At 37.3% G+C, this 26,452-nt stretch overlaps 7 protein-coding genes across 7 annotated transcripts; 4 read left to right on the forward strand and 3 right to left on the reverse strand. All coding sequences in view use genetic code 12, as the record gives it.

Moving 5' to 3' along the window:
* Window positions 1–435: 435 nt before the first annotated feature.
* On the forward strand, window positions 436–1,974 carry LAS1 (rRNA-processing protein las1; the record flags this gene model as incomplete). The annotated part of the gene is made up of 1 exon (XM_001528417.2): window positions 436–1,974. The coding sequence occupies one exon, from the start codon at window positions 436–438 to the stop codon at window positions 1,972–1,974; it is 1,539 nt and encodes a 512-aa protein (XP_001528467.2).
* A 777-nt stretch (window positions 1,975–2,751) lies between these two features.
* On the forward strand, window positions 2,752–8,952 carry ATG2 (autophagy- protein 2; the record flags this gene model as incomplete). The annotated part of the gene is made up of 1 exon (XM_001528418.1): window positions 2,752–8,952. One exon carries the CDS (start codon window positions 2,752–2,754, stop codon window positions 8,950–8,952), a length of 6,201 nt encoding a protein of 2,066 aa, XP_001528468.2.
* Window positions 8,953–11,099: 2,147 nt separating this feature from the next.
* PVL30_000952 (uncharacterized protein) lies at window positions 11,100–12,995 on the forward strand (the record flags this gene model as incomplete). The annotated part of the gene is made up of 1 exon (XM_001528419.1): window positions 11,100–12,995. One exon carries the CDS (start codon window positions 11,100–11,102, stop codon window positions 12,993–12,995), a length of 1,896 nt encoding a protein of 631 aa, XP_001528469.2.
* Window positions 12,996–13,539: 544 nt separating this feature from the next.
* On the forward strand, window positions 13,540–14,439 carry SEN34 (tRNA-splicing endonuclease subunit; the record flags this gene model as incomplete). Its single annotated transcript, XM_001528420.1, has 1 exon — window positions 13,540–14,439. The coding sequence occupies one exon, from the start codon at window positions 13,540–13,542 to the stop codon at window positions 14,437–14,439; it is 900 nt and encodes a 299-aa protein (XP_001528470.2).
* A 340-nt stretch (window positions 14,440–14,779) lies between these two features.
* On the reverse strand, window positions 14,780–18,100 carry PVL30_000954 (uncharacterized protein; the record flags this gene model as incomplete). Its single annotated transcript, XM_001528421.2, has 1 exon — window positions 14,780–18,100. The coding sequence occupies one exon, from the start codon at window positions 18,098–18,100 to the stop codon at window positions 14,780–14,782; it is 3,321 nt and encodes a 1,106-aa protein (XP_001528471.2).
* Window positions 18,101–19,781: 1,681 nt separating this feature from the next.
* vps35 (retromer complex subunit Vps35) lies at window positions 19,782–22,829 on the reverse strand (the record flags this gene model as incomplete). Its single annotated transcript, XM_001528422.1, has 1 exon — window positions 19,782–22,829. One exon carries the CDS (start codon window positions 22,827–22,829, stop codon window positions 19,782–19,784), a length of 3,048 nt encoding a protein of 1,015 aa, XP_001528472.1.
* Window positions 22,830–23,831: 1,002 nt separating this feature from the next.
* On the reverse strand, window positions 23,832–26,201 carry PVL30_000956 (uncharacterized protein; the record flags this gene model as incomplete). Its single annotated transcript, XM_001528423.1, has 1 exon — window positions 23,832–26,201. The coding sequence occupies one exon, from the start codon at window positions 26,199–26,201 to the stop codon at window positions 23,832–23,834; it is 2,370 nt and encodes a 789-aa protein (XP_001528473.2).
* Window positions 26,202–26,452: the final 251 nt, after the last annotated feature.

Raw genomic sequence — 26,452 nt, forward strand, 5'->3', positions numbered from 1 at the left:
CGTAGACAAGTTAGAAAACGACTGTGATAGTTTTTTTGTTTGCTTTTCTTTTCCTTTTTTTTTAAAGAAAAAGATAAATGTACGAAGAGCATCTTCCGCACACTTTCGCGCACAATAAAAAGTATTTGCCGGTTTTTTTTTTTTTTGGGTCTTTTGAATTTTATTTTCTCTATATTTTTTTTTTCAGGCAAAAAAATAAAAAAAAATTTGTGTTAAGTACGCAGAGGTAAAAAAGAACAAACAAAAACAAAAATGAATTAGGGTATATTTCACTGTCTACTTCAATGAGCGAACTTTTCAACCTGAATGAAACACCACCCAGTTGTCACGGCTTATAAGTCCTTAAAGGACCTCGTTCAACTAAAAAGTTGGTTTTATGATTTTGATGAAAAACATGATTATCGTGAAAATGCCGTGCAAAAAGTTCAGCTTTTCATGACTAGAGGCCGACTACCACACGGAGTTGAAGCGACATCTATCTTAACATCCACAGTTCTTAATGATGAAAAGGCAACGACGTTGGGGTTGGCCGACTCAAACGTATTACAACTTTCATATACAATGGCGATAATTAGGTTTGTTAATGGCCTTCTAGACCCGCTTCAACAATCACAGTTTGCAGTGCCAATGCAATTATTAGCTAAACAATTGCAACTCCCTACATCATTTGTAGAATTACGACATATGGGAACACATGAGAACATGCCTAGTTTGGAAATGTTGCGAATTGGGTGCAAGAATGCATTAAACTGGCTCTATGATCATTATTGGTGCCATGTGGATGGCGCAGAGCTAGCAAGAGAAGTAGTTGTGGATGAACTCAAAGATGTACACCATGCAGTTGTCGCATTTCGCATTTCCAGATGTGAACAGCTTTTGCAAAAATTTAATGTGACGGATAATTTAAAACTTTACAGACGAGTAAGGAAGGTTCATGATTTGGATGCACCCTTGTTGCTAGAGGACGGCATGAATAGAAATAACAACAACAACAACAACAACAACAACAACAACAAAGGTAATTCTAAAAATGTCAACAACAAGGCTAACATGGGCGATATCTTGAAGTATGAACAATGCTTACACGATTTGCAAGAGTTCAACAGAGCTGATTCCGAATTGTTTGTCGAAGTTTTGATACGCAAATTCATCATCATTTATTCCAAGGATAAATTAAAAACAAAACAGATCAAGTACAATCCGTTGTTGGAGAAGTTATACCGACCATTGTTCCAATTTTTAGGATTGGAGTTTAATGCTAATCTTTTGAGCAAAATCTGTTTACATATTTTGCAAAACAACAAGAAGAATACTCCATCTGATGCAAAGGGAGAGCAAAAGGAGGGAGAAATTAAGAAGGAAATCAGTGATATTGATAAAAGAGTATTTAAAAAACTTGGCTTAGCTACCACAATAGTAGAGGAAGAGGCAACACAATTGGCCGAATGGATTCCTGGGTTAATTAGTTCGATACTTTCTTATTCTTGCCAAAGTTTGCCATTAACAGTTGAAGGCAAACCAGGATCCATCTCAAGTATCAGAACAAAGAATGAAGTGGTAAACTTTTTATTGGAAAACTTGAAATCTTTACCTTTGAGTTGTTTAAAATTATGCCAGGAGTCAATTGCAATTTTGTCACAATTGGTAAATGAAGAGAATAGCGGGTACGAGGAAACAGTTGTTAAAAAGGTGAATGACTTTCAAAATAGTATTGCTTCACAAGAGGAGAGCATACCTACTACTGCTGAGTTGATTACCCTTCCGCCATCTTTGGACGAGTTACTAAGTGACAATGTGCTGTTGGTAGGTAAAAGAAAAGCAGGAGAAAGTGATGCTCACAATGATGATAATAGTAGTCATACTGATGAGATACCGACTAGTCGAAAGCGACAAAAGGGACTTTCAGAAAGAAAAATGTACCTCTTGGAGCCTTATGAAGATTGGAAACCTACACCTTTCGGAATCTGTCCTTGACCGTCTTGAGAAACGAGATGGTCTTTCTCTTCCATTCTTCCATTCTTCCATTCTTCCATTCTTCCATTCTTCCATTCTTCCATTCTTCCATTCTTTCTTTCTTTCTTTCATTCCTTTTTTTTTCTTTCTTTTCAAATAGAAGTTTTTGGTATTGAAGATAGTCTAATGAATTAAGTAGACCCAATAATCGAGGAAATGAGAAAATATACGTTTTTGTGTAGCATTTGTGTAACATTTCTTTATCTCTACTTATCTGTGTTTTTATTTTTATTTTTATTTTTATTTAATTTAATTTTTTTTTGGCTCTATTCTTTTATCTTTCTCTCTCTCTCTCTCTCTCATTTTCTTTAAATATTCACATAACACAGTCATTTTGTAGTGCGCCATTACATAATATTGTGGTTGATGCTGGTGGTATTATAGGTGATTGTGGTTGCCACTTTTGATATTGATCTCATTATTGTTTAATAGCAACCACAAATTTTCTGTCCCATCAAACATCACTATACTGTTGATCTGGGAAGCTGCATATTATCACCTTACTTTCTGATCAAAGAGATAGGAGCAAATTATATACTGTGTTCCTTTCGATTAATTTACATTTCCGTTACCCAGTAATACCGGTTACAAACCAAGGATAAGCATCATTATTGAAACCATCACAACACATCCACACAACACCATTACAGGTACATAAATCACTTCTACTACTACTACTAGTACTACTACTACTAGTACTACAGTTGCCATATACATCGTAACTCACATGTTCACTCAATGAGCCCTCAATGGATACCTCAGAATATTCAAAAGAGACTTCTACTATACGTCCTTAAACAACTCTCTCTATTTTCTGAAGTTGATCTACCGAACCTTGAAGAAGTCTCTCTCAATAACATTACATTGAAAGATGTTACATTGGACCCCGAAAAAGTTGGTAAGCTTCCAGGCTGCAACTTTAGACACGGCAAGTTGGGGAGCATGGAAATGACCACGATATCGGGGATAAGTGGAGTTAAGATTGATGTAAAGAACGCTGAAGTGGTGGTATCACCCGATTTCGACGAACCGAATTTTGGAAGTCTGTCGCAGTTTCTGTTGGCTAGAAGTACAGCAAACTTGGCAGAAACGATTATGTTTGATTTGGTTGGAGAAGAGGCAAAAGACGAAAGAAAAGAAGACTCGTGTGCTTTGGATAGTGATAGTGATGAGGACGATGCGAATTACGCTGTTTTCCGAAATGACGTGAACAACAACATTGGAAAAAGTCGTAGAACGTCAACTAGTACAAGAAGGCGAAGTTCAACCGTTTCTAATAAATCTGCGCTAGGTGGAGTTATGCAAAAGGCCGTGGAAATGGCACTCCTGAGATTACAGGTTTACATCACCAACTTGTCTATCAAACTTATCACGGAGCTGACAGACTTGCTAATTCAAGTTGACGAAGTTTCTGTTAATACTGTCAATGGATTGAGGACTATTGGTATACGAGGCGTAAAAGTGGTGACATTAAGACCAATTATAAATCCCGGCAAACACGATGCTGGAAATAATAATTCGACTAATGAAGTGAACCATAACACCAAGCCTGAAAAATTTAAACCGGAGAACTCTGATTCAGAAAATGAAGAAATCGAAAATGAAGAAATCGAAAATGAAGAAAACGAAGGGGTGGATTATGGCGAGGAATCGTTAATGGACAGCATGGTGTTCACACACGAAGAGGCAAGTTCAATTTACATGAGTGCCACGGCACATTCGTTGCCCAAACCCCTGAATGCGGAAGGTAATATAGACAATAAACTAAATGACAAAACAACAAAGGGCAATACTCCGATTTTACTCTACTTAAACGAGTGCGAAGTGTCTTTTGAAGGCTTGCAAACTATTCTGAATTTGGAGATTGAAGTGGATAAAGTAAACATTGCGGCATCCCCTGGAGCAGCAACATTAATATCAATATTCAATGGATTTACCAAAACTTTACAAATCAAACGGCGCCAAAAAAGAATGATTACTTCTAAACGAAATAGCAGAGGCCGTGACAGGTTCCCACAATATACGAATGAGGATGACACCATTGGTTCGATGAGCAACGCATCAGATGGCTCAGACGAAGGAAACAAAAGAGGTACAACAATGAATGTAGAAGAAGAAGAAGAAGAAGAGGAGAAGGAGAAGGAGGAGGGGGAGGAGGGGGAGAATCTGGAAGGAGAAAGAGGACTAAATGACGAAATTGATGATGGAGCAGACTCTATCTTTAGCAAGATGGCCATGAGGAATATCAATATTAGCCTCGACTCTGCAATTGAAGCCACCGGTGAATTTGCATCGGCGACTGACAATGTAGTTATTGAACTATACAATATAAACATCAAGCATAGAGATGAACTTCTTCTCTACGGCGGAATCGAAAGTATCATCATTAACCATTTTAAAGAGAAACACATTCCTCCATCATCGATCTTTTACTTTGAAAATTCGAAAAACATTGACCGTTCTGATAGGTCGGCTTCACCGCAAAGTGTGCTGTCAACAACTTCCACAAATAGTCTGTACTCCAAAGCTGATTTGAGATTTGAATGTTTTCAACTGTCAGATGACAATGCGAAATTGGAAGTTACCTGCCTACTTGGTAAGCCATCCCAAGTAAATTTAAACTTGACAAATATTATTGCATTTGCTTCATTTTCCAGTAAATGCCAGGATGCTGTTTTGGCCATCAAACAATTCATTGCATCCTATGAAATTTTAAATACACCACGAGTAAACATGAAGCCGACATCAACTAAACCCACACAAAAGAAGCGCATTATTCTCCAAACAGGGTCTACACTGATGAGCGTTGCAGTAAAGAATGATTTGAAAATTGGACTCCACATCTTGCCTGCAAAATACGATTCCGAGATTGAAGAATTTTCCGTGCCTGCAATCCACATAACTTCAAGTATTGAAAACAAGATGGTTGAGAATATCATCAGTATATCAAATGTTAATTTCTTGCTCAAGTCGCAATCATTTACAGCATTTTTGCAACCACCGAATGAAAATTTCAGCCCGTCGTATGTCTTACCACTAGTACGTCATATGATTAGCTCAATGTCGTTAAAAATCCTGGAAATAACATGTCTGATTTCACCAAAAACACTAAAAAAGATCTACAAATGTTTACAAGATTTTACATTGGAAATTTCAAAATCTTTGGAAAGCAACGAAACCCAATCAACAAATATGAGCACTAATTCACGTACTACAAATTTTCTGCATTCTAGGGGACTAGAAAGGTCGAGCTTAATGACATCCTCAGTTCGCAATTTAAGAAGAAGTGGTCGAGGTAATTTAGGGGGGTTTGGCGGTCGCTCTGGATTAGGATATGGAACCAGCGGTGGAAACAACTTCAGGTCGGGACTAACGAATCGGAAAGCTTTTAACCATAGTCATGGCTATTTACATGGATATCCAAACCGTCATCCTCATGGTCATGCAACTACTCAAAGCAAAACCAACAGTGTCCTTTTCAACTTGAATTTGAGGAAATTGTCTATCACTTTGAAAGATATCGTATCCGACTTTGGAACAGCTCATGTTGAACTAAGTGATGTTGCAATTTTCAAAACACAGGAAGAATGGGCTGGATCCATTTTGAATTTGGATGTGTTTAGGCGACTGCAACAGCCATTTGTAAATGAGAGCATACTTGCACATTATCGCAAGGAACCATTGGCCCCTAATACCTTGCCGCTCATACTAATGAAATTAAATTTGAGTGACAAGTCATCCACACTTGAGATGACTTGTAGGGAGTTTCTATTGGAATATCGTACTCATTGGTTATCTTTCTTTGGTAAGGACGAGTCTATTATCGAAGTAGTCGAAGAAGAGTTTGTTGATGTATCTCTACCGCTGCCAACACTGCAAAAACAAAAGTTTGCTGTCAAACCAGATAAAAATAAGAGATTTGATATTCGATGTTCACTTTACGGGTGCATGGTGGGCCTAACACCAGGAAGATTATCGTGTAAAAGCTTTGTGACCATTGGATCTGGCGAAGTGAGTTTAGTGTTTACTGCTAGTCAGTTTTATATTAAAAGTTCAGTAAGAGATTTACACGTTTTATTAATTGATGATGTCAAAAATGCATCTAACAGTGAGGATAGCAAAGCCAGTGACGCTAATCACAGTGGAGGCTACGTTGATCTCGAGACTGCTCATGTTGACTATATAATAAATCAAGGCTACATTACTGCGGGATATGTCAATATTGCTCATGTGGGTTTCACCTTCAATACAAATGTCGAAGAAATTAAACAGAGGAACAAAAATTTGGGTATTCGTGACCATTTATCAATAATTGACTTTAAGTTGAATGTCGACGACATCCAGCTCAACTTTTGTGCCGATTCTTTCAACACTTTTACTCAATTGCTTAGTGATCTTAAACTACCTTATGAATTTTTGGAGAAAGATAAAATTAAAGTTCTGCTCGATCAAGAACTTGACATAACGGAAAATGTTACTAAAAACATGTATCATGACGAGGCTGTAGAAGAAGGTTTTATTGATTTGGACAATCACAAGGATGCAGAAAGTGACAATTTTGGAAACTTGGCAGCTGGAAGTGCCAGTGGGTTGAACTTCCAAGAGGAATATTTCAGTGCATCTTACACTAATATGGAAGATGAAAAAGCTGATCCTTTAACTGTGAGTGTCAACTTAACGAAAATGCTGCTATATTTGTATGATGGGTATGATTGGAAGGATACTAGGAAAGCAATTCGAAAAGTTGTGAAAGATATTGAAAAAGAACAACAAGGAAAACCCCACGAATCAAAGGCTTTGACTAAAGCTAATACACACACTGGTACACAAACAAATGCACAAGCCAATGCAAATATGGCTGTTAATAGTCGCAACAACGATTCACCTAATTCTCTGTATAGTGATTACAATGAAGGGCATAATAGCAATAATGGTTTGGACTTGCTAGAACAGACAATATTCCAATCTATCCACGTGAGTGCTCCAAGGCTAGCAGAGGATGGTATGGTTGATTTGACGCATAGTATCAATTTGGGTATGCAAAATGACACAAATGGACAGATGGACGATGATGAAGAGTTGAAAATCAAAGCGAACATTAGACAAGGTAAAAACTACAAGAATCTCAAGTTGAGACGCTCTAATGATTATAAAGTTGCCATTGATCTCATGTCGATTGACCTTCGTATCGTAGTTTACTCCACAAGAGATCCGCGACGCGATGAGACAGACCCAAACATGAAATTTGAGACGCTTAGTATGCTTGATATCAGTGTTGGAACCGTTGATGTCTTGGACAATGTCCCGTCTTCCACATGGAACAAGTTTTTGTCATATATGAATAGCTTGGGAGAGAGAGAAATTGGAACAAGTATGTTAAAGATGAATATCGTCAATGAGCGTCCGCAGCCATCGCTCGTGGCAGCTGAAGCAATTGCTAAAGTTAGTATTTTGCCTTTAAGGCTCCACATAGATCAAGATACGCTTGATTTTCTTACGCGGTTTTTTGATTTTAAAGACTCTAGATTCGAGTTGCCACCAGATGAGATTTTGTATGTGCAAAAACTAGAAATTGATCCTATAAAACTCAAGGTTGATTACAAGCCCAAGAAAGTTGACTACAATGGGTTGAGGTCTGGAAAATCAGGAGAGTTTGCCAATTTCTTTGTTTTGGATGCGGCGTCTCTAACGTTGCCCAAGGCCCAACTTTATGGTCTTTCTGGTATGTCAGAGATTGGAAGGGGGTTGGGAACAGCATGGGCACCAGTGTTCAAACTGAATCAAGTTTTGGGGATTATTTCAGGTGTTTCGTCTCTTCGGTCGATAGTTAATGTTGGAAGTGGGTTTAGAAACTTGTATGTGGTTTCAAAAAAGGAGTATCAAAAAGATGGTCGAGTTTGGAGAAGTTTGCAAAAGGGAACGAAATCATTTGCCAAGACTACGGGGTACGAATTGGTAAATCTAGGTGTGAAACTTGCTTCTGGTACACAAGTGCTTTTGGAGCAAGGTGAAGAGCTTTTTGGCGGTGAGGGTTCGTCGGTGAGGAACGCCAAACCATTAAGACGCAGGTCCGACTCCTCTGATGATGGTTCGCTAATTGGTAACTTGTTGCCTACGCCTTCTGATAATCTTATGGTTAGTTCGGAGCTTATGAGTAAGGCGGCATCAAAGTATGCTGAAAAATACAAGTTTTCCAGAGTGGGCTCCGGAGCCGAAGAAAGAGTTAGAGCAAAAGATACAAGCGGTAGTAAAAGTAAAAGTGGAAATGTTGCTACTGGAGGAGATAGACTCTACTCGCACATTGATTTTGATGATGGGTATGAGTCCATAAGTAGCATAAATAAAGAACTAAATCAGGGTCAATCCATTTTTTTCCTCGCTCCATCCGATGCCAACGACAGAAATCAAATTAACGGGTTATTTGAAGATGCTGGAGATGACACGAATGATGAAGATGAGGACGCTGAAGCATTTGAAGTTTATGCATTTGGCTCCGGTCGTAACAAAAAAGGCAGTGCCGTTGCCGAGAGCGCTGACAATGATGATGATGACGAAGAAGAAGAAGAGGGCGTAGAAGGGGCTATTGAAGAAGAAGATGAAGAAGTAGAAGTCGAAGAATTGAGACAAAAGATGATAAGTTTATACTCGAATCAGCCAGAAACAATGCAACAGGGCTTCAAATCTGCATATAAGTCACTTGGAACGAATTTTAAAGTCACCCAAAAGCAGTTGAAGAAATTAAAAAGAGATTTGGAGGGTAAGGAAACAGTGCAGGACACGTTACTTACTGTATTGAAGAGTTCACCCATTATATTGATTAGACCTGTCATTGGCACAACTGAAGCGATTGCAAAGACGTTGATGGGGATTGGAAATGTGATTGACTCAAAACACATTGTTGAAAACAAGGACAAGTATAGAAGTGAGTCTAAAGAGTAGTAGTTGTGCCGGTATATAGTAATGCATGAAGATTCTTTTTTTTTTTATTTTTATTTTATTCTTTTTTTTTTTGGTCTCAAACAACTTTGTAAGGCAACTTTGTAAGGCAACTTTGTAAGGCAACTTTGTAAGGCAGCTTTGTTAGCGGGTGGATATATAGATCCGTTTCCAAATGCCTTACAGTTTCCATTTGTACCATATCAGGATGTCAAAAAAAAAAAGTTTTTCTTTTTCTTTTATTTTATTTGTTGCACCTGGTCCCAGTCTGTGCCGCCTCTATTCTTATCCTCTTCCAGTGTAAATGAAGGTTTTGTAACATTTTCTAATTGTGACAGCAGTGATGGAGATGGGCAAAATTGAGTATTTCTACAACTCTGTCTCTATTGTAACATAACCTTTACTGCATATCTGTCAATAATTCTGTCACAACATATCCACTACGGCACACGAGCACTTTTTTCTTTCTTTTTTTTCTTTTTTCTTTTTTCTTTTTCTTTAGCTTCATTTTTGTCTTCATCTGCATATGGCATTAGAGGCGGCCCCTCACTTTATTCAAGTTACATCGGCTACTCCTCATCTTCGCCTCTGCACTAATTGGAACCAAATCTTTTGAAGAATGTCAGCAGATAGCTCAGTGTGTACTAGAAAACCTGTTGATGATTTGCACGGCACGGCACTAGTTTGAGAGCAAGAAAAATAAATGAAGCAAGTTTTTGTTATTTTCAGCTACTCTTTTTCTTTTTTTTCTTTTTTTTTGATTGTGATTTCTCTTCTCCTCTAATTTTTGCACAGGAAATTAAGTTGACTTGGCATGTTTTGTTAGATTACCAATTTTTCTTGCATACTCAATCATATTTGATCAATCTCTTATCTTAAGTTTACCAAACGGCATCAGGTCAGTTTTTTTTTTTTTTATTTATTTTTTTGTTTGTTTGTTTGTATGTTTCTTTTTCTTTTTTCTCTTTCACATACAATTTTTTTCATTTCTCATTTATTTTACAATTTACACTGTTACTTATTGTTCTTCTCTTGAAAAAAAGCCCTCTTTTAATTTTCTGCTTTTTTAACAAATAATTTGATAAGAAAGAGGATATGCATGATAGGTGGACAAGTAATGAGTTTGAGATGAGTTGCCGAAGCTCTCATCACAAAGAACCGCTATCTCTATAAACTGCACCTTGAGACAACTACTGAACCTAAATAATTTTCATATATTAGTAAGGAAAAGATGAATGGAAAAAAAAAAATAGAATAGCAAACCAAAGCAAACCAAAGAAAAGAAAAGAAACACAGAGATGTGTAAGGAGTATGCTTTGTCCAAAAACTAAGCACAATCATCTTTTACAGTAGCAAAGAAGGGAGGATGCAAAGAGGAGGTGATTCCGAGTGATTTATCGTGGTAAAAATTTTTGATATCCCTTAATGCCTCTCGGATAAACTTGTTTTTCTCTTCCCAGTAGTGTTTATTCCCTTTCTCCTTCTCCTTCTCCTTCTCCTTCTCCTTCTTTCCCCGTTTGCTGTGTCTAACTTCAACTTTTGATAGGTTTTGTTTTGTGTAAGTTGTTTTTTTTTAAATTTAATTTTTTATTTTTATTTTTATTTAATTTTTAATTTTTATTTCTTTTTATTTCTTTTGAAATTTCAATTGTTGCAATGTTTTGCAACTTTAAGCATTGAAAGACCTCGACGTAAGGCTTCGTACATGAAAAAGCTTTTTCGATTAAATGCTATAAAAGAGAGGTCCTTTTTAATCCCCACTCCATCCTCCTTTCTCCCCTTTTTTTTTTTTAATCCTCTTCGTTTTTCTTTCTCCTCTTATTTTGTTATTTTCCTTTCTTTCTATTTCCTTTTCCCTTTTTTTCTTCTTCTCTTCTTCTCTTCTTCTCTCTCTGTAGGTAGCTTGTCGTCCCTCGTACTTCATGTCATATTACTTGTTAACTCATAACGTCAAATCTTACCTTCAATCAGTTCACTAGTTTTGCAAAACTAGTAATCAAAACGACTGAATAAAAACTTATAACTGTACCTTAGCAAAAGTGAACACCTTTGCACCAAAACATACTACACTATACTTAACGCCCCTATCCCCCAAACTTATTCTTCCTATTCATTTAATTAATCACAACCAAAACTACAAATTCAAAAAAATGAGTGCCATTCATGAATCAGAACATGAAATGCGTGAGCAACACATGGAACCTACTCATTCGATAGTTGAAACCACTTCCACCTCCGATTCAAACATTGTAGGTAATTATAACATAAACAACTCAATGGATTTGGAAAAAAACAAAGAAAAACACGCCATTATAAATGGTGGTGGAGCTGCTAATGGTGATGATGACGACGGAATAAGTATCCGCGAACTCTCAAAGGAGACCACTAATCCCCAATCACACTTGTCTTACTGGAAAAGGTTCACAATTAGATGCCCTTGGTACAAGATTGCATTTCAAGTGTTTCTTGGCTGTTTCTTTACTGCGTGGTGGTTATCGATTGTGATCCAGGACAAACATAGACACCAATGGTTGATTCCAACTGTTATTTGGGGTATGATTATGGTTCGCTTAATTACATGGCATTTCAAAATCTTACAGTGGATCCTCAAGTACGTCAAACTCGTATGGGATTACTGTACTGACTATATATATGACAAGATATTTCCAAAGAGATATCAAAGGCTTTTGGCGGGCACTGCAATATTGATTGCAGTGGTGCTTTTGGGAACTTTTGTGCCATCAGAAACAGAGTTTTCCAAAAGACAAGATCGTGCAGTCTCATTCTTTGGATGTATTGTTGCTGTGTTTGGGTTGTTTGTTACTTCCAAGAATCCAAAAAGAATTCAATGGAATACCGTTATTGGCGGTCTCTTGATGCAATTCATTGTTGCATTGTTCGTGTTGAGAACCAAATGTGGTTACGATGTATTCAATTTTATTTCAACCCTTGCTAGAGAATTGTTGGGTTTTGCTAAAGATGGTGTTGCATTTTTATTGAATCTGGAGATTGCTCACTTGGCTTACTTCTTCTTTACTGTGTTGCCCTCGGTGGCATTCTTTGTTGCATTTGTTCACATTTGGTACTATTTCGGAGTCATTCAATGGGCAATTAGAAAGTTTGCATTTTTTTTCTTTTGGTCATTGCGAGTCTCAGGCGCAGAAGCAATTACTGCTGCTGCTTCTCCATTTATTGGTATCGGTGAATCGGCAATTTTGATCAAGGACCTTATGCCATACTTGACAAAGGCGGAGTTGCATCAAATCATGACCTCGGGTTTTTCTACAATCTCTGGTGCCGTTTTGGTGGGATACATTGGTTTAGGACTCAACCCTCAAGCTTTGGTCAGTTCTTGTGTTATGTCCATCCCAGCATCGCTTGCTGTTTCAAAGTTGAGATACCCCGAAACAGATACACCAATCTCAAGTGGTAAGATCATCATGGTTCAAGATAATTCCAAGGGAGGAAAAGGAAACAAAGAGGCAAAGGACCATGACGAACCTCAAAACGTGCTTCAAGCATTTTCCAATGGAGCTACCTTGGGGTTGAGAATTGCTGGAACAATGATGATTCAATGTATGTGTATCATTGCACTTGTTGCTCTTTGTAACGGTATTCTCACGTGGTTCGGTAACTATTGGAACATTCATGAATTGACACTAGAACTCATGCTTTCGTATTTGTTTTATCCTATTGGTTTCCTTCTTGGCACACCAAGGGATGAAATTCTTCACGTAACAAGGTTGATCTCCTACAAATTTATTCAAAATGAATACGTTGCATACAATCTTTTGATGACAGAAGCTCCCTACAATCAATTATCAGCTAGAGGAACTTTGATTGCTACTTATGCATGTTGTGGATTTGCCAACTTGGGTAGTATGGGTATAACTTTGGGTGTGTTGAACACCTTGACAAATAACTCAAGAGCCAAGGATATATCTGCTAGTATCATTTCTGCATTATTCTGCGGTGGTATTGCTACGCTCATGTCTGCAGCCATCTCAGGAATGGTTATGCACGATTTGACTAAATTTTCCAACTAACAACAGAGCTGGATGACGACTGTATGTAATTATGAATTCATAATGATATATGTGTATAATAATAATTCATTCGTATTTGCATTTGTAATCGTAATTGTGTTCCTTTCTTCAAATTTCCTTTTCCCATTTCTTATTTACTTTCATTCTCATTTTTATTCGGTTTTTTTTTACTCCATTTTTTTGTGGTCTTGAGCTTTTTAATTTCCTTGCTACGTATTGTTTTATTTTGTCATTTCATGCATTGTACAATACTTTCAGAACTAATTATGCCTGCAGAAACTGACATCTGTAATACAAAAACGGTGTACTACAGAATCTGTTCAAAGGGCAGATCTCAAATATTTCTCGTTTTTGATATTTTGACCCTGTTTTTTGTATTTTTGTAATTTCGTTCCTTTGTGTTCTCCTTCGGTCTTTGGTTTGAAAAAAATTAAAAAAAAAAAAAAAAAGAAAAAAAAAACACATAAAGATAAGATTTATAGAAATCGCAACATGTGTCGATCGATGCGATGCCAGAAACAAGAGTTCCTCTCATCAACCTCGAATGATCGATACAAGCACCATAAACATTGTTGACGAGACACGTTCAACTAATAATGTTACGCTGGGTATGAACCCATCTCCGAAACTAATACAAAAAATTGCACTTCCTGTCATTAATCCCTGCAATGACCCACAGATCCTACTATTCAACCTTGATGATATTAAACTTTTAAGAAACACCCACCATGTTTTAGGGATGTTAATAGGTACACTTCCCCAATTTCCACAACAAAATCTCTTTCTAGCCATTCCACTCAAACTCAATATTTACGAAACATTATGGCTTATCAAACTGGGGCAAGCAATGCTTATTGATCAAATGGCGTACCGATTGGCCAAAGTTCGGGATTTCAATAATGTCTCTTTAAATGCAAATGTTGAGGGTTCGCTCATCACCACTGCTAATACGGATCACACGACGTACGACTATGAACTAGCGCAACAGCATGAAATAGATGTAAAACAGTACCTTACTTCTTATCTCGCTAGCAACACATACATGTCTACAGATACTTTGCTTCGAAACTTTCACTACTATGCATTTTTACAATCTCAAGGTTACTTCATCAACCCTGGTTTAAAATTTGGCGGCGACTTAGTTTTATACCCCGGGGACCCGTTGCGTTTCCACTCGTATTCGATTGTAAAATTTGACTTTGTGGATATGTACGAGATAATCCTGGGTGGAAGGTTGGCCACTTCGGTGAAGAAGAATTTGGTACTCATGGGACTGCGACGAAATATGAATAAAATCGGTGAAACTAAGAAGGACACAATTGGTGTACCAAATGAAAAAGAGGAGAACACATCCATGGTAGATGTTGATGACAAGTTTATAGAAAACTTATTTGAAGATGAAGTGCCTCTTTGCTTTTCAATTGAGTGGGCAGGGTTCGGTTGAAGTATGTGGATTCTACAAATACAGATATTTGCTACCAAAAGAGGAAACCAATGCACGAAATATAGGTGGATTTGGAAAAAATGATGAAGGCTAGAAAGGTAGTAGCAGTAAATAATATTAGTACTAATGAAAAAAAAAATAAAAAGAAAAGAAAAAGAAAAATATGGAGGAACAACAAACGAATTAATGAAAACAATCAATCTCAATTTATTTCTTACTTTCTTCTAACTGCGAGGGAAAAAAAAAACAACAAATAAACAAAACAAAACAAAACAAAACAAAAAATACTATATAATGGTCAGCCACTTGTCAAAAGCGACTGCGGGTAGTCTGACATAGTTTATAAATTCATGTGAATACCAGCTTTGACCATTTTTTTCTCTATGAACTTATGGTCAAATCCTTCTCTTACATCTTTTGAGAATGTTTTCAAAAGTTTTTGAGCTTGCTGACGAGGATTCTCGAATTTCCAGAATCGTGAATTGATTAAGTCAGCTGCACCTTTGGCTCTTTGAGCACAACCTTTACCAAGTGATTTCAAAGTGTATAACAATGAAGTGGCCATCGACATCTTTTCATCTCTCAAATCACCATCTCTCTCGTGGCTCTTATGACCTTTGTGACCTTTGTGACCCATGTGACCCTTATTCATTCTATGCATCTTGCCATCCTCATGGGATTTACGAATTTTATGTTCGTCGTCCATCTCGTGCATTTTATGCATCTTGTGGTCCTTGTGGTCCTTATGGTCCATGTGCATTTTATGCTTGTCGTCAATATTGTGCATTTTATGCATCTTATTGCCCTTTTCAAACTTTTCAGATTCTTCACCTTTTTCACCCTTATGTTTCTTGTGTTCCTTGTGTTTACCGTGTTTGTGTTCGTGGTCTTCTGGATCAGGACGGAACTTCAAGTCTTCATGAACTATAGTTCCATTGATAGCATCAGCTCTTCTAAAGAAACCTTTGTGGAAATGTTTTCCAAAATCAATTTTCTTAAAGAATTTAGCAGTCAAGCTTCCATAACCATGATTTCCTTTGTTGGACAATGTAAAGGTGGAGGTACCATTTTGAGCACTCTTGACTTTGATCTTGCCAAAGTGATCGTCAAATTTCATCTCCAAATCTCTTGCATTGACAATACTTACATCGTACTCAATATCGTACTCACCTTCAGAGCCATAATCCTTCTTAACAGTTTTGGTATTCAAGACCAATGGGTAGCTAATTGAAGTGTCAATGGAGTGAATAATATTTTCTGGTTTTTTCTTGTGATGAGTTTCGCCGTCGGTGTCATTGCCTGCATGATGTTCTGGAATATCCTTGTCTTGGATTAAGATCAGGCTCGAAGAGTGACCAACGTGAACTAACCTTTGAATATCACCACTACTAGCATAGTGTTGAATGTTTGAAATCTCACCTTTGGAAAAGCTGCTAAATGTGGTATTGAGGGTTTTGTTATTCTTTAAGGTAAAACTTAAATCACTCACAAGCTCTGCGCTAAATATACCATTGGCAATCTGTTGGAAAGAATGAGTGAATGGCACAGCAATTGGATGAACCGAGGCTCTGTCACGCTGATCAATGTTGACCAACACACCTGAAGTATCCTTCACAAATGGATGTTCATATCCCAACAAGTTGGCCGAAGTAATCCAATTTTGGTTAACTGCAGTAGTGTTGTCAATTCCAACCTCGCCTAAGCCATTACTTATTTCAATTTCAATATACTCATCACCGATACTTTGATGCTCCCAAAGGAATGGCAACAATGGTGTCACGTCAAAGTCAATTGCTGGGACATCAAAAGCTGAAATGGAAACTATTGGTGACCACAAAGCAGGTGAGATACCACCGGTAAAAATAACTGGGTCGGGAGTTTGAGAAGCAATCTTTCTACCATTGAAATAAACATTGACAAATCTCAATGGACCTTTTCCAATAAACTCGTTTCCTTCCTCTTCAAAGATATCCTTAAAGGAGTCAATGACATTCTGATACCAGAATTCTTCAGCTGCATTACCGGAAGCAAAAACCGAAAGTTGCAAACGTGTGGTATTCTTGGAAACAGTAGGCAATTTAACTTTGAGTCTATTTGAAGAGAGATATTCCACTGGTGCTTCATCTTTACCTGTTGAGGTTAATGCGTGAATAGAATCTGCTGGTTTATTGATTTGAAACAAATGAGCTGCTTTATGATGAGGTGGAGGTGGTGGAGGAGGAGGATGATGACCTGGTTTATCATGTGGTGGTTTGCCATGATGTGGTGGTTTCTTGTGCTTTTTGTCATCTTTTCCATCTTTGTCATCTTTGTCATCTTTACCATCTTTGTCATTGCGGTGCTCCGAGTTGTGGAATTTTTTCTCCTCTCTATTTCCAGCACAGCCTTTCTTCGACTTTTCTTCACGATGATTCACGCCACCTTTCCTACCAAGCATCTTCTTGAAATTGCCTTCTCTGGTCTTGTATGATTCTTGTCTCTTTTCTTCTTCTTCTTCTTCATTATCCGAATCCGAATCTGAATCTGAATCTGATTCGTACTCCTTGTTATTTTTTTCAAATATTTCTTTGGCAATTTCGTGGTTACTTTCATGTTCCTTCGCATGTTCTACCTCCGAGTGGTTTGAGTGATGGTGTGGGTGATGTGGGTCAAAATGGAAAAATGTAGCGTCCAAGGTAACATTCAAAGCACCGGTATACTTATCATTGAGAATGTTGTTCAACTCAAATAAAATCTCATTATCGTGACCTTCAAATAGTTTGGCATATTTCGACACGTCCTTATTGACAATACTAAACACCTTCTTGCCACTTGGCTCAATAGTTGATGTTCTCCAAATTTGTACTCCATTGACAAAGATATTGGCCAATCTGTCGTACTGAACTCCATCCACCTCAGTCAACAATTCCAACACAACAGCATTAAATGTTACATTCTTGGGGATGGTAAATTTGGAAATCTTTGGGTGTCCATATGAATTCCCAAATGAATGTTTAATCAAGTTTGTCTTGAAAATGGGTTTGCCATATCTTGGGCTCGGAACAAATGGATTGGAAATTTCTTGAATCTCCTTGGCCTTGTTAGCATCTCCATCTCCATTGCCGTCGCCATTTTCGCCACTTTCGCCATTTTCGCCATCATCGCCAGTGGATGGAATGGTATTTATGGTAATATCCATTAAATTTCTATAGATTGAGGAAGGGTGTTTGATCTTTTGACCATTCATGGATTCAACAATCGCATCAACGCTTGTCACATAAGGGTTCATCTCGTTGCCCGTGTTACATTTCAACCATGAAAATGGGTTAATGCCATACAAACTAAACACCATCCAAAAGATACAAGCAGAGCCAAGAACTTTAGCAATACTTCCCATTTCAGGATAACGGCATCTGTTGATACCTCTACCCTCATTTGGTGTTGCTCTGTTAGCCTCCAAATCTTTAAATGCTGCTTTTTCATCAATGTACTCGGACATTTCCTCTTTTGGGTCTTGCATCAAAGGTTTGCTTTCTTCAAAGCTTTCCTCAGTTTCGGCAGATGAATAATCAAATTCGTCGTGATAATGTGGTGTAGCTTCAATAGCTACGTTTTCTTGATTGGAAAATGCTTCATCGACAGGTGAGATCAATGGATCTCTTGCCTCGCCGTAGTTGATCATGTTCCAAAGTGTAGAGTCTCTATACCTATGACACATTAAAATTTTGATAAAGGGGAGGAGGGGGTTGGAAAAAGCAAGGACTTGCAACTTTTATATATTTTTGATTTTATCTGCCAATGGTTAATATTATTACTCCTTCTCCTTGTTTGCTTTGTTCCACTATAATAGAATATTATAATTGTTAATTTACATATGGTGCGTATGCAAAATAACTGTGGTGGTAATAGTGGTGCTAAGTGTTAAGGGTGATGGTGGAAATAGTGGCGGGAATCCAAAAGTAAAATTCTAAGCCATGGCTCGATGTCTGTAGTTGTATGTAGTTGTATAGATTCCGTGTGAGTCTGTGTGTGTGCGTGTGTAAATGCAAACTGTGGTGGAATTAGTATGATACTAGAGCAAAGAGAGACGAAAGCAATGATAGGTATATGCAGGCATGCGCTAAGTCACTCAAAGGCCGATTTTTTCGGAACTCGGAGGTAACGCACGGAACGAAGTAACATAGAAACGTATGAACGTGGTAAGAGACAAAAAGAAAACAAAATCATGAGCACCAGCACCAGCACCAACAAATAATACAGCAGGGGCAATAGTTTTGATTAACATGTAAACATTCATCTAAATTACTCAAAACGTGTTATAAAAACTACTTCACTATCCTTGAGTGCAAGAATAACAATAATAAGAAAGAAAAAAAAAATAACAACAACAACTAAACAACAAAAACATATTTTGAAGAAAAAGCCTTCTTGTGCTTGCTCTATGATTGGTGGTTTTTACCGGTAAGAGCGAGAGAGTCACGATGAGAAAATTGAAATACAAGATGGCTTTCACTTCACAACAAGGCTTGTTTGTTGTATTAGATAATAAAAAAAAAATATATCCTTAAACGAAAAGACAAAAAGCAAAAAAGAAATAAAAGAAATAAAAGCAACAGAGTGATATAAGGTATGCAAAAAACGATGACTTTAAGAAATGAAAACAAAAAAAAAATGAAAAATGAAAAAATAATTGAAAGAAAATGAAGACTCAAAATTAATAATAATAAATGGAGGAAAAAGATAAAAAAAAAAAATACAACAAAACCCGAAAGCGGTTGATGGTAATAACAAATCCATGAGACAAATACATTTTGTGTTCTCATAAAATTGTATGAGGCTCAACATTACTTGCACCATATATGAGTTTAAGCCTTATTGGAATTTCATATGCCGAGTTTGCCAATTAACTTATTTGTCCATTCACACATTCTCCTTTGCCTATTTGTTTTTTTATTATCATTTGTTTTCATCTTGCAAATGCAAGAACTTCTAAGTTCAACTTTTTTTTTTTTTGGTGAAAGGGCTTTGAATCTAAGCTCGGTCTTTCTTCCCGTTGTTGATACTTTCTTATCGTGGGTTTGTGTGTTGTTTTTTTTGTTTTCTTTTGTTTTCTTTTGTTCCCATCATCAAATTTTGTATCATCTTTTCGGCATTTGGTAGGAAGTTTATCATTTGTTTTTATCTCTCTTTTTTCTATTTCTATTTCTTTTCTTCTTTTGTCCATTTCCTTTTCAGCTTGAGATTTATAATGATAATGATAATGTTGATGTAGTTGTAGCTCATGTTCGTTGCGATATGTTATTTCTATTACGTCATTTTATTTTTCTTTTACCTTAAGTGAACTTTTTTAACTCATATTTACTCTATGCAAATACACCCGGAAACCTATTCTCTGATTCCTGTTGCTCTCCGATGTATTGTAATGTTGCTTTAAATTGTTTTTGTATCTCGCTCAAGATCTTAGTCTCTTTGTCATTAGTTGAATTAGCATTGTTTTGGATGCCAAAGTCACTTGTCTCGTTAGCGTAAGCATCAATATCAGTATCACCTTTTAAGTCATCAATGTTTGTCCTAATCAAACTAATCACACCATTGATATACCGATTATCCACACTTGTGTTGCCGTATAGATTAAACACAAGGCAACGGTTTAATATCTCAATAAATAAATTAAGTGAAAGAAAAGGATCCATACTCGAGTCAGCAATCTTGAGAGCGCGCTGCAAGCATTCCAATACTCGTTTCTGATCTCTGTAAAGCTTCTCGGTAACATCCTCGGTCCCTTCATTATCTCGATCAACATCTTTTCCGTGGACGTTCTCATTACTAGTTTTATTGTCTTTGCTGTTGCCTTGGCTATCGTTTTTGTGTTTCTCAATTTTGGTATTCTCAGTCTCTTCTTTATTTTCATTCACAATGGGAGATGTATCCGTAGATGGTAGTAATTGTTCTGTCCACCACCATAAATTGGCACAAGAAAAAATAGCTCGGCATTGATCTTGCTTTTTAGACAATTTGCTACCATATAATGTTACCTTTGTAATCAATATCTCATAGTTTTCTCGACTTATATTTCTTACCCTGAATAAAGCATTTGCAATACTCGAAATAGATCGATAAGCAACAGAGCCATTGGCCAATGAGTCATATGGAGTGATCTCATTAAATGGCTTGTACTGATGCGAAGAAAGTAACAAATTCTCCTCATAAACAACAAAGCATTGGTTAAACAACTCAAACGTAAGAGACTGCAATTTTATTTGGTCGGCAACGGAGGCCAATTGTAAATACAAGTTTAATATGAGTGTTGAATGGTTTTCGTGGTGCACCTGATACAATTCATCAAGAATTACAGACAAGTTCTTAAAGTTGGACACTAAAAATCTTTGAAGTGATTCCTTTTTATCTTTGCTCCTTGATCCGAGCTTTAATTTGGCATATCCTAACAATTTCAACTTAAAAAGAACTTTGGATATGACAGTTGGATAAGTATAAACTATACTCTCAAAATTGCCGCTCAAATACTTTTTCCTTAAATACAATAAATTCAAAACACTCTTTTGAGCATCTTGAGGGTCATTGACTAATTGGATCAACTTGCACACTTTTTCTTGGGTTTCGAGGTACTCGGGTGTTATCAACTTGGTTTCATTGTTGATTTTGATAGTCTCTGTGATTCCTAAATCTTTTGCTGTATCCAACTTGCCCGTATTTTGTTTAGACAAAACTGTAACGTACTTGAATATTCCGTCAATTTCAGACGTTGTTGTATAGTAGTAATCATTCTCATCATTGACATCCTCATAACCATTATGAACTTGCAATATTTTGTCGATAATCGCCAAACTAATCTGCCTCTTGGTATTCTCGTCATTAATTTTTCCATAAAATTGGTAGAAATTTTTAAATGTAAAGATGGTTTTAATTGTGGTGAAATGATTGATCGATACTAAGAGCAATTGGAGCAACATTTCTCGTTGCTCTTCATTTGGCTCTGAAGTTGTCAATTTTTGCGCAGCAAATTCATACACGGTATCCAAAACACTCAAGTTGTTTGGGTTGAAAGATAATGACAAGTCGATAATAGATTGCAAGAGCTTGGTATGTTCTTCTGGTGGCAAATCAGGATCGACTTCATTCAATTTCAAGTAGAAGGACCAAAATCTTTTGAATAATACTTCTCCTTCAATACTGATGTGATCCTCACTATGGCTATCTCCTTTGCTGCCGGCAATTGACAAGCTGGAAACATTATCATTAAACTTGTGGTATGTGGTGAATTTTTCAATCAAAGTATGCACCAACTCACTTTTATCGAGTAATGGATGCAAACTCAAAAACACCTGATTGAGCATTGTCTCCAACGTGGCAAAATGATACTCGTCAGGAAACACCTGGATTATAACATCAATCAAGTACGTTTGTGCCAAATGGTCTTTACATTGTATAATCTGTTCCGTGATTGCTGGAAATACCATATTCTTGTAAAATTCCACAGACGAATAATTTTCATCAATACTTGAACCTTTATAATCATCTAAAACCTCACTTAATCTTACCAAATTGGATCCGACAAGAATTTTGATTTCTTTCCTCTCGCGATAGCGCAACTCCCTCTCAGAAGAATGTCCCTGGTGCTGCAACCTTACCCATAATTTATTCATTTCGATAAAGTTGGTAATGAGAAAATTAACAGTCTCGTTAAAGTCAACTCGAGTCTCGTAGGGAAGCAAGTTCTTGGTCCGTTGAGATAAGTAGTAGCGTAGGAATAAGCCTCTAATGGGGTGTTGTACTCCATGACACATTTCAACCATATCTTTCATCAAGTCTTTTGATGGTGCACCTCCTGTGCTCATATACGTTGTACCAATCACAATCATCATGTATAACCGAGGGATAATGTTTCCTGAATACTGGACAATTTCGTATAAATCTGCTAGAAACGCAGACGTGGCAACAGAAGCAGTTGTAGAGGTATGGTTCGCTTTGGATTTACCTTTACCAAGGAATTGTCCGTTATCGTTTGAAATGGTACTGTTGTTGCTGCTGCTGCTGCTGTTGCTGCTACTGCTACTGTTACCACCACTGTTATTTCTCTCATTGCCATCATTGTTTGCCTTGGCATCACTACCAGTGTCTCCGCGGATTCTTCTTTTCAATCTGGCATTATAACTACTAATCAAGTATTCACTAAGAATCTCCAATGAATCAAACACCATCATATACATCTCATAATACTGCTTGGGTGTCAATTGATTAACTCGTAATTCGTTGAGTAAATTGGAGCAATGCTTCAATGCTGGGAGTAGCTTGTTTTCGTTTAAATCATTTTGCATGAGATTGGATTGGTGCTTGATATTGGTGATGCATGATTTGAGGATAGCATCCTGCTCCTTTGTCGTCAATGCCATATGGTGTAAGTTGAGTGTGGGAAGTGTGGGAAGTGTGGGAAGTGTGGGAAGTGTAAGAAGTGTATTTCTAACTTGTTAAAAGAAAGAATGAAAATGTTCGTTTATCGAATGTTGATAGATGAATGAAAATAAAAAAGCAGACAATTGATATCTTGTAGATACTTGAAGATTTGGTTAATTAAACTTTTTGGGGAGTTTGGGGATATTAGCGGCCAAACAAAGAGAGAATGTTCTACACCAAATTCGTTATACGTGCGGAAATTTAAAGTATATATTAAATGGATTTGGCCGCCACGCACTTTATAATCTTCGGCCAACACAATAAGAAGTAAACTTACAATTAATTATGTATATACAAATATATATTTATTTATTTATTTATTTATTTATTTATGTGTGTTTGAGTGTGAATACAAGGACAAGCTAGCCAATAATGTGCTATTTCCACGTAAACACATTCTTCTTTATCTGACGGGATATTGTAAATTGACAACAAACTATATTCAAAACATGGTAGATCAATAGCGTTTGGATTGTTTATAATTGTATATTCTTTTCTTTGTTGTTTTTTTTTCTTTTGCTATAAAAATAAATACATTATGAAAATTAAACTATGGATTAATTGAAAATTTAAAAGTAAAATGTTTGTGAATTCAATCACTGGTGATTGACTGAAGGATAATCTATACCCTGCGCATCTAAAGTGTATCGAGAGAATATGTCTTAATAGGATTCTCAAGGAAATGAAAAAAAGGGCTATAAAAAGAAAAAAAGAATAAGAAAAAGGGAAAAACAAAACAAAAGCAAAAGCAAAAGCTTTCCCATTCCATCCAACAAACGAAATATGTAAATAAACAAACTTCCTAAAGGCTTCCGTTTTTATTTTATTTTATTTTATTTTTATTTTTTGGCAAATACTGAGAAAATCACCAGTTTACACGTCTCTCTGTGTCGAAATCAGGAACATATAGATGCATATACAATTCTACTTTTGAATTGATTTCAGTCTAGCAAGGATGAGACTGACATTTTTGTAGAAGGCTCGAGGAATGATTTCTGGCTGGACTTGTTATTTAACTTGTTAGTGGGGTTCTTCTCTGTCTCTGCCCTAGGTTCCTCGTGCCTGAATTGTGGTTGTTGTTGCTGTTGTTCCTGTCCCAGTCCCAGTTCCTGTTCCAGTTGCTGTGTTACGAGATGCAATTGTTGCAAATTATCCTGCTGCTTCTGTCTCTCCTTGTTGTTTTCATCTTCCTCCTTCACAGGTTTGTTGATTGATGCTGTACTTGCTGTGTGCTCATACTTGTAAGAGTGTGCCGGAGACGACACAATATTGAGCATAGAAGATGGTGTTTTTTCTGAAGTGATGGAGCTGATCGAAAATCTTGTCAGTGGTGTTAATTGCGGAGAATTAAAGGATGAGTTTTGAGACAAGTTTCGCTTGTGCATTTGTACTTCGGCATTCTTTCCTAATGGGTTGGGGAATAAATCCAGGGCTATATAACTTGATCTTCGAGAAGAAGTGTTTGTAGTTGATGATGGGTGCGGCAATTCAAATGCGACAATAGAATTGTTTCTTGAATTTGCTGAATTAATCATTAAGGGGGAACCATGGTATGATGGCAGAACATTACCACTGGCTGATTGCGACTGGGATTGTGAATAGGCGCTGTGTGTGTTGTTTTGAGTGTTGTTCTGAAGATGAGTATGGGTGTGAGCAAAAGAAGAAGAAGTAGTAGTAGTAGTAGTAGTAGTAGGATTAGTAGGATTAGTATTAGTATTAGTATTAGTATTAGCAGATGATGATAATGATGTATGAGATAAAGGATGCAAACTGGGCTGGGAACCATTTGCATGAGCTTGCATCAACATCGACGTGGCACTCGAATGACGACGGCCAAACTGATCATCAATCAATCTTCTCTTGGTGTTTGGTACTATTGGTGGTAATGTAGAGTAATTAGTGTCAAAGCTAGCAGATCGAGATGCTAATGGCTTCAATCCGGGCAAGTGGTTTGCTATACTAGAGTTGTTTGTGATTGGAGGCGGTTGAGGTGGAGGAGTAGCGGAAACCTGTGCCGTATCGCGGATATTAAGAAATGACTTATCTGGGAGTTTTTGACCGAAAATCGAAGTGTTGAATGAGATTTGCGGTAAATGGGGGACATTGGGTACTTGAGAAATACTTTGCTTAATATGTTTTGTTCCAGTCAATTTGGGTCCTTCCACTACATTGCTGCTGTTATAATTGATATTGTTGTTATTATCACCGAAAGCTTGTGGTGCTGACAGCGGTGGTTGGGGTAGATCCGAAGCAGTTTTTGCTTTATTTAAAGAAACTAAAGGCGTAGATTGTTCTGTGCCATCCAATGATTTCCTCTTGTGTTCATTATACATTAGTTGCTCTTGGACTGTAGAGCCGTTAGTAGCAGTCGAGGATACACCTACACCATTACCATTACTACTGCTACTGCCACTGCTACTGCCATTACCACTGCCATTACCACCGCCAAAGGCCTCTAAGCTTGCTCTCCGTCTGCGGTTAGCACCTCCATTCCACCAATTCTTTATGGCGTTGTCTGATCTTCCGTTGAGATGGCGTGATATCTCGGCCCATTTCTTGCCATATTGTGCCACTAGTTTTTCAATCAAGTCTCCTTCCTCGGGTGTGATGGGTGATCTATTCAAGCTTGGTTTTAAGTTTTGGTGGTATCGTTCTCTACATTGCTTTGGTGTTCTTGTTTCCAAGTGGTTGGAGATCCTTACCCAGTTTGTTGGGCCATAGATTGAGATCAGATCTAGCAATTTTTTATCTTCCAACGGAGACCAGGGACCTCGTCTATTGTGGGCCGGTTGAGTTGCATGGGTGTGTTGATGATGCACGTGTGGATTGATTTCGTGTCCACCAGCCGGATGACTAAGCTGTTCTTGTGGTGCGTGTATGGTGGAGTATTGCGGTAGTTGGTTTGGGTTTGGGTTTGGGTTCTGGTGTTGGTGTTGGTGTTGGTGTTGGTGTTGGACCAATAAATGCTGCTGCAGAAATGGTTGGCCAATGATACCACCCGTTGGGACCCCTTGTTGATTGTAATTATACAATTGGTGTTGAGAAAGCTGTTGCTGTGAAGAGAGCTGGCTTGGATGATGAATTTGGTGATCAACCGAGTGAGCCACATTCATGGGTGCATAAGAAGTCTCTTGTACATGCGGTGGAGGTAGATGTGCTGGTTGTTGTTGTTGTTGTTGTTGCTGCTGCTGCTGTTGTTGCTGCTGCTGCATATGCATCGTATTGTTGAAATGGGTGGGTTGATGGACAGATGATGATATTGGCCCCAAATGGCTATTAGCATAGTGAATGCTGTTTGGCCCGTCGTACATGTTTAGGTATCAAGGAGGTAGGAGTGTTTATGTATGTATATGAATATATATATATATATATGTATATATATATATATCTTGTTTGATTGTGATGGTATTAGTTATTAGTAAGGTTAAGAGGCCAGCTCTATTTTTTGATTATTTTTTTTTTGAAAAAAATAAAGATTAAAATATAACAATGTGAAGTTTTCATAAAGTTGTGAAATTGTTCAAACAGGATATCAGTGTTTATCTGTTTGAAGGCAATAAGA

Source organism: Lodderomyces elongisporus, chromosome 1 (genome assembly GCF_030384665.1).
Source record: "Lodderomyces elongisporus chromosome 1, complete sequence".
Lineage (NCBI taxonomy): Eukaryota > Fungi > Ascomycota > Pichiomycetes > Serinales > Debaryomycetaceae > Lodderomyces > Lodderomyces elongisporus.